Source organism: Calidris pugnax, unplaced genomic scaffold (genome assembly GCF_001431845.1).
Source record: "Calidris pugnax isolate Ruff unplaced genomic scaffold, ASM143184v1 scaffold27, whole genome shotgun sequence".
NCBI lineage: Eukaryota > Metazoa > Chordata > Aves > Charadriiformes > Scolopacidae > Calidris > Calidris pugnax.
The window spans coordinates 14023340-14037772 of record NW_015090893.1 but is presented as its reverse complement, the minus strand read 5'-3'; the positions used below and the strand labels follow the sequence as shown (position 1 = coordinate 14037772).

General features: G+C 38.0%; 1 protein-coding gene across 3 annotated transcripts; it reads right to left on the bottom strand.

The window, feature by feature from the left end:
* Positions 1-761: 761 nt before the first annotated feature.
* On the bottom strand, positions 762-13463 carry CLK4 (CDC like kinase 4). Of its 3 annotated transcripts, XM_014948080.1 has the most exons (14): positions 13332-13463; positions 11516-11575; positions 10723-10880; positions 9422-9647; positions 8116-8206; positions 7653-7719; positions 5162-5278; positions 4901-5067; positions 4595-4689; positions 3455-3584; positions 3037-3119; positions 2454-2533; positions 1001-1088; positions 762-914 (listed from the first exon to the last, which is right to left on the bottom strand). In XM_014948080.1, the coding sequence occupies exons 2-14, from the start codon at positions 11567-11569 to the stop codon at positions 777-779; spliced, it is 1494 nt and encodes a 497-aa protein (XP_014803566.1). In that variant the 5' UTR covers positions 11570-11575; positions 13332-13463; the 3' UTR covers positions 762-776. The 3 variants fall into 3 exon arrangements, with proteins under 3 accessions (XP_014803566.1, XP_014803567.1, XP_014803568.1); XM_014948081.1 differs by lacking the exons at positions 8116-8206; positions 13332-13463 and having other exon boundaries at positions 11516-11576; XM_014948082.1 differs by lacking the exons at positions 8116-8206; positions 9422-9647; positions 11516-11575; positions 13332-13463 and having other exon boundaries at positions 10723-10847.
* Between the last annotated feature and the right edge of the window lie 970 nt (positions 13464-14433).

The following is a 14433-nucleotide window of genomic DNA, read 5'->3' as shown; positions in this document are numbered from 1 at the left end:
GAGTTCAGAGTCTCAACTGAGAATCCATCCATCTCCTTCCTCTGTTACAGTCCGATAACGGTGTTTCCTGGTTGCCAAGGTTACTAATCAGTAATTAGAGAGCAAGCTCCACAGAAAAATGAAGACTTCAGGATGACTCTGTTCCTATTGCAAGACACTACACCACAACTCTGTGGTGTGTGTTTTTCTCCAAGGGCAGTACAGTCCTTTCAAAAACCTCATTCTCTTAAGTGTTCTCATAAGAACACCGGTAATTCAATGAATCAAAATGATATTGAAAATATGTTACTTTTCAGACCTTAACAAAAAAAACCTACCTATAAATACTTAACAGTGAAAGCATCAGACAAAATTCCAGAGACAAATTAGCAGCCACCAGAGATGCCCACATGCTGCTCCCAAACGTGTTTCAGAACACTGTCACGATGCAGCACGATCAGGCAGCCTTAGCCCTTCACATCTTTCCTTTATGACTAATAAAAGTTAATTCCCAAGTCAGCTGCTTAACTAGCCCCATCTGCAAAAGGGGAGGGATACAGTTTCAAAGAGAAAACCATTTTCAAAAATGAAAATTACTTTTATTTTTCACTTCGATACCCATGAGACTACAACAGTTCAACAAGGTAAACATAACAGTTATACAAAACATATGTAACTATTTACAGACTTAACTGTACAAAATAATTTAAAGTTTAGAAAAGTTTCATGCAACCTCTTGTTGACTGACACAGTCTAGGAAATCTCCCTGGAGAAGCATAAAAGATCTTCAAATGCATTTATTTATTTAATGGTTCAAAAAAAGGATGCTGCAAGGCTTCATCAAGAGTAATTCTTTTGGCAGGGTCGTATTCCAGCATCCTGCGAACAAGGTCAAACAGACTCTGGTGATCCGTGTCTTGGCAATGCATGAACTCCTGAAAGAAGGAAAAAAAGGAAGTATTTTAGAGAGATCTTTCACAACTGCCAATCTCATAAAATAATAAAAAAAGCTGTCTCCTACCTTTAAGGGCTTACAGCGTCTCCGAACGTATCGCCCTGCAGAGCTGTGTTCATCCCAGTCCAATTGGTCGTGGTGAAAATAATGCTTTCTGCATGACGAGGAAAATAATTTTAAGAGAGTGGCAGCGCGTACAGCGTAAAAGGGGTCCTGCACATCTGCATCTGGGAGCTACCATCTCTTGTACCTACAAATAATGCTTTCTGCATGACGAGGAAAATAATTTTAAGAGAGTGGCAGCGCGTACAGCGTAAAAGGGGTCCTGCACATCTGCATCTGGGAGCTACCATCCTTTTAGCTAATATTGATTCAGAGACCTGTTGCTTTTATATTCTCATTGTCACATTATTTAGAAAACAAATCCTTCAGTATCCCAAACACCAACCCAGCCACTGAAAACATATTTTCCATTACTGATACTTAAAGAAATGGATGCTTTCAGGTGTTCCAAGAGAACAACTTGGTCTCATCTGCTAGTAACAAAGTCAGCTTGTCAAGATATCAACTTCTAAAAAATATTTCTTGTAAAATACGCAGTGTTAAATAGTTGCTAACCACTTAAAAAAAATAATCAGATATTCCTAAATGTCTTCAAAAACTGTACTGCCGATACATGAGCCTACCACTGCAAACCAAGTTCTGACAAATCCACACCTCAGCATCACATTAAACACTGCTATATAAGTAGCACCCTATTTTTTACTACTACCTGAATCTATTCCAATTGCAGCTTTCAAAGTTTTTTCTTCTTTTTTAAAATGCATTATCAACCAGCTGGAAAACCCTAAAAAACTAAATACAGCACCCAATCCAGAATTACTAGAATTCTACTATAAAATGAGTGACAGAAGTATCTAGATCAGCTGGCAAGTGGACAACTTATTTCAGAAAGAGAATGGACCATCAAGTCTCATGAGCTCTGGATTCTGAATAGAGGAAAACCCCAAATTGGCTGCTTCTCCTGGCAATGGCAGTGGGAACCTCCTGCTGCATGTAGTTGTCTTTGAGGAAGCGGGAAAGATCACTGCAGCACGGGCCTGAGGGATACGACGGGACAGTGGAAGAGGCTGGCAGCTGTATTAGCAAGCCAGAACCCCCTTTTTCCCCTTAATATAAATCTGGTCTCAGCAGGTTCTTTATTCTCAATTTATAGAAAAATGAGTGTCTAATCCCGTTGTGGTGACCATACCAAACTTAACTTTAAAGACTTTGACTATTCAGACGCAGTTACTGTTTGAGAGAAGCTGAAATCTAGACTAAAACCAGAAAAGAGGACTACTGTCAGCTGTTTAATTCACCTAAACCTGACACGATTTCTTGCAACAGAGTAATAGGTAATAAGAAGCCTGCAACTCTCTTTGTTGATCTTTAGAAGCTCACAGCTAACAATGAAAACGTTAAAGATTTCTCTTATACGAGGAAAGTATTAGGCAACTTACTTCTTTGATGAACTTACCTGGATTTCTTGATCATGTGAGTTGGCAGAGGCCCTAGGATTCTCTCCATCATTGCCAAGTGTTCTTTACTATCATGTGTCTGTGTGGAAAAAGCAGTGAATACACTTAACACATTTTTCTACTCTCAGCCTCTTGGTAACACCACTCATCTACAAACAGGATGTTAGCTGGAGTACCATCACAGTATCTTCATACATCATCACCTTAAATTACTACAAATAGATCATGCAGTGCAGCTTGTTTTAGAGCACTTTCCACAGTTAAGATGGACTCTGAATAACAGAGTTCATATGGTAACTTTGTAAAAGTACATTTTATTTACTCTTAATTCCAGCAGTATCTTCAGAATCTAGACAGGCTTCGTCATCCAAAAAGCCACAAGAGATAATCTTAAGTAGTCTGAAGGATATATCTGAGACATCAAAGTATCATATATGCATGCTGTCTTTACAATCTCAGCTACATAACCTTCAAAAAGCCCATAAGATCATGCCTTTTACAGTAATAGTTAGGTATATGTCATCAAAAGACCAAATCAGTAGTCTGGTAACAAAAATGTTCAATTTGACTTTATGTACATACCTGAAACACTGTAAATCCCAGGTAATACTCAATTAGAATACACCCAATACTCCAAACATCACAAGGCTGAGACCAACCCAGTGCTGCAAAAGATGCAAAGTTTACATTTCAATTTTTAATACATTCTCAAAACTTGTAATCCACAAAGCACACGCCCAGTTTCCATGCATTTACTGATGCCCATTTTCCCCTCAACACCTCTCTTAAAACATTGGTGGGAGAGGAACTCATTTGGACTTCTGTTTTTAGTATTTCTAAAATATTTTGGACTATTTCTTTTACTGTTTACTATTCTAACATCACCATCTGCGAGAAATTACTTTATTATGAAAGCATGAGCAACTGCTCCAGTTTATGAAGTAAAGGCATCTGAATGAACTGTAATTATCTGTCAGAAGGTTTACAAGCTTTTACTGACCTAAAATAACCTCAGGAGCTCTATAATGTCTTGTAGACACTAATGTGCTGTGATGCTCATCATCAAAAGTTGCACTTCCAAAATCAACGACTTTGATGTCTGTGTTCTTTAAAGTGCGTTCATCTCGCTTCTGCAAGAAAATCAAAATGCTATTTGTTAGTATGTCTTAAAGGCATGCTTAGGCAAAAGGTATTCATGACATTATTTTAATTTATCTTCAAAGTACCAGTTAACATAAAATGCTAAAAATTAAACCTATGTAACAGAACACTCCTTCAAAATAGATCAATTCTTATTCAAATTCAAATACATCAATTCTTATTTGGCTCAAGGTCTAAGAAAGAGGAGCTGGTAACAAAGTGATTTAATCTGAATACTCCAAACAGCTGAGTAAAGACCTTCCCACAATAACAGAGCTCCTTTCCTCTTTTGTTAACCTTCAAGTTAACTTCAGTTAGTTGTTACCTTAGTTTTTTCTATCCATTGGTGCATATAATCATTTATGTAATTTTAGCTCTAAAATACAAAAAATAAAATCGAGCCTTATGCATAAACTAGAGAGACTGAAGTCCATATTGCTTCTCTGCCTCAAAGAAGTTTTTTATACTTTGAAAAAAGATCAGCAACATGAAAAGAAACTTGTATTTCTGCCACCAGTAGAAGTGATCTGTGCAGACAAGTTCCCATCCTAGTGGGATGGGAAAACTTGTCTGCATCGTGTCTTCATATTTTCTTCAGTCTGGTTTGAATCAGAGCAAAGTTACTTCCTCAGCAAAAAGTCAGGACATCCCAAAGAGATTAAAAAAGTTCTAGGAAACATAGCTATCATTTCATGTTTCTACACATACTTTTTTTTTTAATAAAGTTTAGATGAAGACAGAAGTAGCTTGACTCAAGTTGGGAGAAACAAAGGACAAACTTACCATTTTGGCATTGTACTTCACTATGTAATCAGACTCCACAAACAAAATATTTTCAGGCTTTAAATCAGTGTGAGTTAGTTTATTACAAAGAGATTAAAAAAGTTCTAGGAAACATAACTATCATTTGATGTTTCTACACATACTTCTTTTTTAATAAAGTTTAGATGAAGACAGAAGTAGCTTGACTCAAGTTGGGAGAAACAAAGGACAAACTTACCATTTTGGCATTGTACTTCACTATGTAATCAGACTCCACAAACAAAATATTTTCAGGCTTTAAATCAGTGTGAGTTAGTTTATTATGGTGTAAAACTAAAAAGGAAAAAAAAAATAAGAACAGTATGTCATAATTAATCAATTTCTTTCCTCACAAACAAAATATTTTCAGGCTTTAAATCAGTGTGAGTTAGTTTATTATGGTGTAAAACTAAAAAGGAAAAAAAAAAAAGAACAGTATTAATCCATTTCTTTCCTAAAGGGGAAAACAAAAAGAATATATGTAAGAGTATTGAGATTTACTTACAGTTTATAGATTGGCAGATTTGATAAGCCATATTTCTAATGTCATTAATATGAAATGGCAGAAAGCTGTTTTCCTTAATGAAGTCATAAGTACTAAGTCCCAGTAGCTCAAAAACAATGCAAACATGGCCATGATGATCAAACCACTCCAGCATCTGGACACAGCGGCTTAAAATAAGAAAGAAAAAATAAAACAAATGAAAATTCAATCTATTGAATAATTATCTTCCGCAAACCCATAGTATTCTAATTTTATACTTACAAAGTGCTGCTTGGATCCATGGTGTTTAAGTGTTCCAACACCTGTATTTCTGAACGGGCTGCTTCCCGGTATCTACCAACATTTTTCACAATTTTAACTGCAACATGCATTCCTCTCCTTTAAAAGAAAGTAAAGCATCATAAACTGAATCAATTATTGTTTGAATACCAACAACCCCAAAGCAGCTCGATTTTAGTAAGAAAAATACAGGAACATTAAAGGTCATAGAGAATTTTGAGCTGGATTATGGGAATTTGTCTTAAGCACACTGCACTTAACCAGAACTGGTTTTATGAAGCAATGTAATACTAATCTTTCTAAAGGGAAAAAAAAAAAAAAAGAATATATGTGGTAAGAGTATTGAGATTTACTTACAGTTTATAGATTGGCAGATTTGATAAGCCATATTTCTAATGTCATTAATATGAAATGGCAGAAAGCTGTTTTCCTTAATGAAGTCATAAGTACTAAGTCCCAGTAGCTCAAAAACAATGCAAACATGGCCATGATGATCAAACCACTCCAGCATCTGGACACAGCGGCTTAAAATAAGAAAGAAAAAATAAAACAAATGAAAATTCAATCTATTGAATAATTATCTTCCGCAAACCCATAGTATTCTAATTTTATACTTACAAAGTGCTGCTTGGATCCATGGTGTTTAAGTGTTCCAACACCTGTATTTCTGAACGGGCTGCTTCCCGGTATCTACCAACATTTTTCACAATTTTAACTGCTACATGCATTCCTCTCCTTTAAAAGAAAGTAAAGCATCATAAACTGAATCAATTATTGTTTGAATACCAACAACCCCAAAGCAGCTCGATTTTAATAAGAAAAATACAGGAAGATTAAAGGTCATAGAGAATTTTGAGCTGGATTATGGGAATTTGTCTTAAGCACACTGCACTTAACCAGAACTGGTTTTATGAAGCAATGTAATACTAATCTTTCCTTTGTCAAATACTCATAGCATATGTTAACTACTTCTCAGTCTTAGTCCTTTGTCAAATACTCATAGCATATGTTAAATTAACTACTTCTCAGTCTTACTATCTCATCTGAGGCAGAATAAATATCAGGAATCCACCTGCAACATGATTTTAAAAGTTTAGCAAAGTTCTCATTTGAGGAAAGCACTGCAAAAATTTGGCATTTTTTCCTGCAGCTTGCATAACTTGTTCTGGTTCTTTTCCAGTTCTCCTATGGCATCAGGGGAATTGAGTAACTTCTGAAGTTTAGATTCTGAGTATTTTGTACCAGTGAAAACTGACCTGCACTCAGTGTAGCATTCTTGTAAGGCTATTACTGAAATGGAACATAGATACACATCGTTCAATCTATCCTATTCACTGATGGACAAGTTTTAATTGTCTCTATATTTAGAGTCTAATGACTTAAGCATACAGTCTCTCCTCACAACATGATCTCAAGCTCCTAAACAGACTTAACTTGTGAAATGACACAACAAACAAATCAAAGGCAGAGGAAAAAACCCACTAGAACCATGTCACAGAACTGCAGATATAAAACTATGGTCATGTGTTAAAATAATCTGAGGTTTACTAACTGTTTAAACCTCCCAGCACACACAGAAGTAGTGGAAATACAGTCATTTTCTTCTCCTTCTCCAAACACAGCATTACATAGAAGTAACCATTCCATCAAAAAGGACTGGATACTGGAGTACTGTGCATTCAATAAAAGTTCAAAGGATAATTCTGATTATGGAGACCGAGGAAAGAAATTTACAGCTCAACCAATTCCAAGCAGTTGCTTTCACTAAGAATCAAAACTACTTTCTCAGCATTTCATTGCACCATCTTCTAGGTCAGTCTCCCAAATCAATTCTGCTCTCTTTACATACCCTCAAGTTCTCTAGTTAAGGCAACGGCACTTGTAGAACCAACAGAAAAACATAATGAAGCAGAACATAGTTCTCCCTCTTCAAAAAGGGCAGATGATATCTATTTAGTAATTACTAGTTTGTACCATGTGATTACATAGCTTGCATAGAAAAATAATAGGATAGTTATAAAAAGGTTTATATTTGAAATAAACCCTTTCTCGGCAGATATTTCCCAAGAAAAACATGGCTAAAGAAGTTCAATGCTGTTAAAGACAGATTCTCAAAAGCTTAGAGGAAAAACACAGTCTATATAAAATCTTGTATATAGTCAATACCATGCAAGGGCCTTTCACAGAGCAACAGAAGAAACAAAACACATTTATAGTACTGGAAAAGATGACTGAAGAACCTTAAAAACTGTCAGAGACAGATTGGTATCACATGAAAAACCTTAAACATTTTCAACTAGAAATAAGCTTATAAGGTAGCTCTCAAAACCAGTATAATTTCTATCCTAAATACACTGCAACACTGCAATTGACTGTGACTTTCTTTTAAAGAAAACATCCCAGAGCCTTAATTTCTGAGCTAAGGGGTGTCTTTTGTCACGAGACCCACTTATAAAAGATAACCGACACTTACATATCATGATCTATGCACTCCACTACTTTTCCAAAAGCTCCTTCTCCTAAAGTTGCAACAATTTCATCTAAAAAGAACAAACACAAGTTAGAATTATATAACAACTCAAACAAGAATGAATATTATTAATGTAGATTTAAAAATGTGCCATTACAAAAGCATAATTACTTTAAATCTCAGCATCTGAATGCATTATTTTATTGGACAGGTGTCATGAAAACAGTTAGCCAAAAAACTATCTCTTGTTCTAATCTCAAGATTCAAGTTCAGTTACTAATTGGAACTTTTTGAACACAGTATTTAAATTCTACAGAAAAGAAGATATGCAAAAAAACAAAAAAGCACAAAAAAAACAGAACAAAAAGAGCAATGAAGATTTCTTTAGCCCCCCTCCTCTGACATACTATTCTAAACAGATTTTTTGCTGAAAAGTTTTTAAAAAGTGTTGAAAAATGTTCTATACATCTTGCTCTTAGAACGTCTCCACTTTCACAGATCAGGTGACCCTCCTCATCATCCTCTACACTCCTGGATCTTTTCCTTCGAAGACTCTTCTGGAACGGCACCAAGATCGTCCAGCCAATCAATATATCAGAGTGAATTCAGGGCAGAATACGCAATTCATTCAGCGGGGAGATATTCAGGCATTCAGTTACACACCAGGCCACGAACAGTTGGCAGGAGCAATTTCAAATTCAGTCCCCAGAAATTCACAGGGCACAGTTTATGTTACAGAAGAAAAACATGGCAAGGAACAGATTTTCAGATAAATACTTAAAGTGATAAAGCAACAGAAAAAAACAACACAATTTTGTCTCTCAAACAGTGGCATAACTGAAGACAGATTAAGAATGCAACATCACTATTTCTAATACTTTGCTAGCAAATAGCAACAAACAGTATTTATTTACATATCTAACCTTACAGTCAGGTGAAATGTTTCTTTTCTCTAAACCATACATTTTATATAATCTAAACATTAAAACATATCATGTAATTTTACTTCTCTCGTCTTTAGAGAGAGAAGAAAAATTATTCTGCAGTCCTCAATTTGCACTGTATAATCTAATACAATTTGCTGCTTTCTATTGCAGAAATGTGACATAAAACAACTGGAGCTGAAGACGTGTCAGTGTGTATCATGCCAATACTAAGAAATTCCAAGAGCATGCCTTCAAAGGAGGCAAGCAGCAAACTTATCCCATCTTCAGTAAAAAAACATTAGCTGCCATTAGCCAGGCACTTGGCTTATCAGTTCTCTGGAATCAGGTATAGAACTGTAGAGCTTGTTCTTATCAATTTCAACCAGACATGCACGTTTCATAGCTCCAATTAAGCTTTATTAGAAAGGCATGTCACTTCAACTACTTTTACTAATAGAATATATGGAAACTCACAGTCTACCTGAGAAAACACAATTCACTATGCTGTAACACCAAAAAGGGACAACTGTACTTTGAGATAGGATAGTTACTTGTTTTCAATTCTGAGATAACATTTTTCTGATTAATCCCACAGATTTTAACTACTGGCCACCTCTGTTCCCATTGTATAACTAGTACTGATGATAATGCCACCCCCCACCCAACACTCTGATCCAAAAGACTCAAGAACATACTTATATGCTCACAAATGGACTCAACTACAAATCCTTTTTTAATAATATAGTATTTCTTAAAGTACTGCGACCAGGAACTGAAATTCTAACACTCACTTAAGACGTCTATTACCACTAATTCATTAATAGTAAAGTTAAAAATTACTCATACCGAATGCGATTGGTGACTGGAGCAATGATGCCTCTTATGCTTCCTTTTATGACTACTTTTCCTGCTCCGACCAGAGGATTTGCTATAGTGATGATGGTGACTCTTTTCATAGTCTCTGTGATAATGCCTGTGGTCATACACTTCACAGAAGTCATTTCTGTATTCCTCAACATATCTCCGGTCATGATGGTCTCTTTCATTTATGGCTCTATCGTCCAAATAATGACTGAAAATATATTTTAAGTGAATGTTCTCCACTTCAAAAACTTGAGGTTCCAACAAGATAAGTGACTTGAGCTGAGTTACAGAGTTACACAGTATGTCTTTACATCAAGAATGTTTTCTAATTGACTCCCTCCCCAGTAACAGCCGAGCTTTTGATGTTACTTTATTAGGAATCTAACATTTGTCAGTCTCAAATACATTGCAGCCATCACACAAACAATATATGATTCGTCCGCAGTATGCACAGTAAATAAGAAACTCAGACTCAAAAGGGAGAAACACTTCCTAAAATATACTGAGTAATTCAATTACAATCTCCAAAGTCACAGGATAAAACTCCATACAGCAACAATCCCTTTCTATGCTTTCAAGGCTCAAAGTATTAAAAAAGAAAAATAGAAACTGGAGACTGAAATAAATAGCATTATTCTTAGTGCTCTGCATTAAACATTAAAATCCTCAGAGAGTATCTAGATCAAGGATCTCCTGCACAGGAAAAAAACTTTTAAGAAAGCTGCCGAGGCCAAGAGACCCCATATTGCTGTACACCTACCCCTCCCAGCACTTTTTAAGCATGAGTATGAGCTTTTAAAAGAATTCCATGGGATCTACTTCTCAAGGAAAAAAACAACAAACAAAAAAAAAAGCCAAAAAACCCACATCTTTCCAGTTAAAGCAATTTAAGAGAAAAAGCAAACCACCTCCAAATTAGTAAGAGAAACTCATACTTACCATTGTATTAAATGATTAAACAAACCTTCTCTTCCTTTTGTTCACATTAAGTAAACTAAAAGGCATACTTTTTTACTTGAAATTTAATACTGAATGTATTCAATACTAATACTAAACTGACAACAGTAAAATGAACTACTAACATTAATTGTTTTTATTAAAGAATTTCTATTTTATGCTTCAGGTGCTGTGTTAATAAAATCAACTACCTCTTAAGCTTGTCTTAAAGTGAGCCAAACTTTAAGGAATTGCAACTTTGGGTACTCAAAAACTCTTATACTGAAAATATATTTATTGCAAACACAGTAAGAAACATCAGCGCTACTCAATTCAGAGTCTTATACCTTTCTGAAATGTGATTTGGTTTATAGTGCTTGCTTTCTTGTCCACTGCTGTGGGACCTTTTCCTGCGCTTACGGCTGCTGCTGTGCTTTCTCTGATCCCAGCTCTTTCTGTCGTCCCATTCAGGACAGTGAGATTGCTTTGAGTGACGCATCTGCGACTGAAAAAAATCAACAAAAACACATAAAAGACAAAAGCATTACACTGGTATCTGCAGATGCAAATCAACTACTGTAATCTGATCAAATACAACAGAAATGGAAAGAACCATTTCCTCAATTTTCTCTTCCTCAGCTTCCCCACATATTATTTTCGTTTGGCGAGTAGACGTGGCTTGCTCATCCTAACACTGTTACGAAACACAAATCAAGATTAAATAGGCCAACTCATCTTCACTTAATAGCTTCAAACATGTCATAAAGCCTGTTTTAAATAAACTCTCAAGTGACTAAACAAAATAATTTCCTTAAAGAGTCTTCTGTTGGAGAGAAACCTTAATCTGCAAATATCCTCTCTGACAAAATCTGGATTTAGCTCTTCATACTATATTGTACCTAAATTACTACACGGAAGTCAAATATGTACAACCAGCCTAAAACCTTCTCTCACAAATCTGTTTGCAGATCGCTATTAAATAGACACTTTTTAAAGTTTTACCAATAATCACAGTGAACTCCGATATATTAACATATAATTCTGTAGTACTATGAGCCAAGCCACAGTTTTTGAACCCCATTAGCATGCAAGTATGCAGGTGCTTTACAATTAAGCTGATTCACCAAAGACAAAACCCACCAACTTCTGCTGCTGGACCTCAGATGCAGGAATTCTCTGTTCAAACAGGTACATGCACAACTAAAAAAAAGAAGAAAAAAAAAAAGGAAGGTAAAGCACAGCTATAGAATTAAGCGTATAATAAAACCAACCATCATTTGTTTACTCTTCTTTCACAGTTTTTGAAAATAAGAATAAACTACATAGCTATTTCAGTATATTTTGAAGAAATACTTAAACACAGGACAAGTAAAAGTTTCCCATAGTAAGCAGCGATAGCAAGAAAAGTAGTTTAAAAATAGACAGCAGTAAATAAATAAATAAATATCACTATTGTGTAAAGTTACACAGAACAAAGTTGGTCACCTCTACACCAACTGGAAGCACTAAGAAGGAAACTTTTACAACACCTAAGTGGTAAGCCTGTTCTGAAAAACACGTTTTCTGATACCTTCATAATATTTGTGACAGGAAGGTAGTTAAAAATAAACCACAACTGACATCTGCACCAATGCTTTTTCACAGAAATCTGTTTTCAAAATAGAAATAAAATGAAAACAGAGTTACAAACTGTGCAAAAATAAGTGACTGGTACACTCTTTGAGTCACTCATGATCCAGGTCTCCTAAAAATTTTTCTTCACTTATTATGTGTTAGTAAGAAATAAAAATACGAATATATTGAATGTCAGACAAAAATGCCTGAAGGATAAAGACGAAATTAAAACTGATTATTGTTTCGTTTACATGGCTGAATTTCTTCTCTTCTTACCCAGCTCCAAAGTGATTTTCCTCTCTTTTCAGCCTACATAACTCAAATTATGAAAAACTCATGTTTCAGTTATTTTACTTTTGAGATTAAGAGTTCCCACACTCAGTTATAAGCAAACTAAGGATTTTATTTAGGATTGCCTTTTTCTTTTTCTTCCCCATTTGGCAGAAGACAGGCTGCATTAGGGTTCCATAGTGGACAAATACCTAAATAAAATCACCATTAAAGTGTCATGCAGAGGGGGGTTTGGGACTGTGAAAGGATGGACATTTGACACAGAAAACTAGAGAAAAGGTTTAGCTGAAGACTAACTGCTGCTTAACCACAGTTAAGTGCACACAGAATTACTGCAGAAGTTGCAAATTCTGCCCCTAAAGGAGCCAAGTAAATGCAAATGAAGAAGAAATCGTTAGAATCGGTCTCTGCAAGGCCCGAAGTGGCCACAAGTTATTTAACGGTAGGAGCCACCTTAAGATTTTTTGACCATCGTGCACTCCCTCTAAATTTATGCACCCAAGCGCTTCGCTTATGTAATACTGACAGCTGACACGAACATATGCATTCCTATACGGCATGTGGTCCTAATCCATACCACAGGCCCTTTTCACTCCCACATTTTGCCATAAGGATTCTCAAAGAGGAACCATAGACCTTTTGTAAAAGATCCACACGTAAAGCGCTTCAGGAAAGGCCACAAACGTCCTGCCATGAGCTGCCTACGCAGCAATTTCTAAATGTCTCTCCTGGAAAACTTGGCAGGCTGTAGGAAACGGAGGAGGTCAAAGGCTTATTCTTTTGAAATGACCAAAGTCCGCCGGGCCAGGCCGATCTGAGCGCCTGGGGTCCAGACAAGCCAGAGCAGGTCCCACAGAAGACACCCACTACCCCAACCCACGGCCACTGCCACGCCGGCCTTCCCTCGGGAGGCCTCTGAAGGCGGGGGGGGAGGAAGGGAGGGGTCACGACACCCCCGTGAAGGCCGAACTAAGCAGCCGAACGGCCCTCCACCCCCCCGAAAGTAACTACCACACAAGCCCCAGCTCTGCCCGCCCTTCCCGCCACTTACAGCTGAAAAAAACCCAGGCGAGCGAGCCCCGTGTCCGCCCTGCGCGCACAAACAAAATGGCGGCGGCGGCCGAGCGCGCAGAAACTGCTTCCTCCTCTCCCCTCCTCTCGCGGCTTCTCTGCGGCGTGACGTCAGACGCACAGAGCGGCAAGCTCCGCCCCGCCCCTGGGGCCCTGCTCCCCTCACAGAGGCCGCCATGGCGACGGCCGTCGCCATGGCGGCCTCTGTGAGGGGAGCAGGGCCGTTCCAGCCTACACCCCACGGCCTTGCCGTTCCCCGCCTCCCTCTGAGGGGGGAAACCTCAAAGGGACCTAAAGCCACAATTGTGGCTTGGGGACCCAAATTCATGCAGGGGTTCAAGCAGCGAGGTCGGGTTCAAAGGGTGCCACCGAGTGGCAGGGGCCGCCCTCTTGTGGCGCCCGCCGTCGCCTCACATCACACTTCTCTTCCTCCTCCTCCTCCTCATGGACTCGCCAAACGTTGTGTTTTAAGCATTTCGGTGTCCGGGTTAGTTACACTGTTAGGCCTGACTTCAAGATCACGCGGAGTGGTTAAGGTAACTCCAGAGGGAGTCTCCTCCTCCTCCTCCTTCTCCTTAAAACACGTTGTGTTTTAAGCAGTTCGGTGTCCGGGTTGATTACCTGATTGATCAGGTTAGGCCTGACTTCAAGGTCACGCCGGGTCGTTAAGGTAACTCCAGAGGGAGCCATTTGTGCATGATGCTAACAGGCCATACAGTAAAAAAAAACCTAATAAAATTGATTATCTGCTCAACTCTGCAAGTTATAACCGCCCCCATCTTCGCTAAGTGCTCTGACCGCTGAAGAGAGAGTTTGTGAGTTGCTGGGGGCAAGCAAAGGGATGTTCCCTTGTCCCTGGAGCAGGCCCGGGGTGGCTGCAGTGCTGTGAGGCAGGCAGGGAGCTGGGCCTGACCGTCCAGGCCTTCCACTGCTGGTGCAATTCCTGATTCATATCCCTGAAAATGTAGTGTGGGGAGTCAAGCTCAGTCCTGTGCTTCCGGCAGAGAGAGACACTCACCCTGAGAAAAGCAAAACCCTGGTGTCACAGGTCTGCGTTAATGCAGTACTGTACAGTGGAAAAA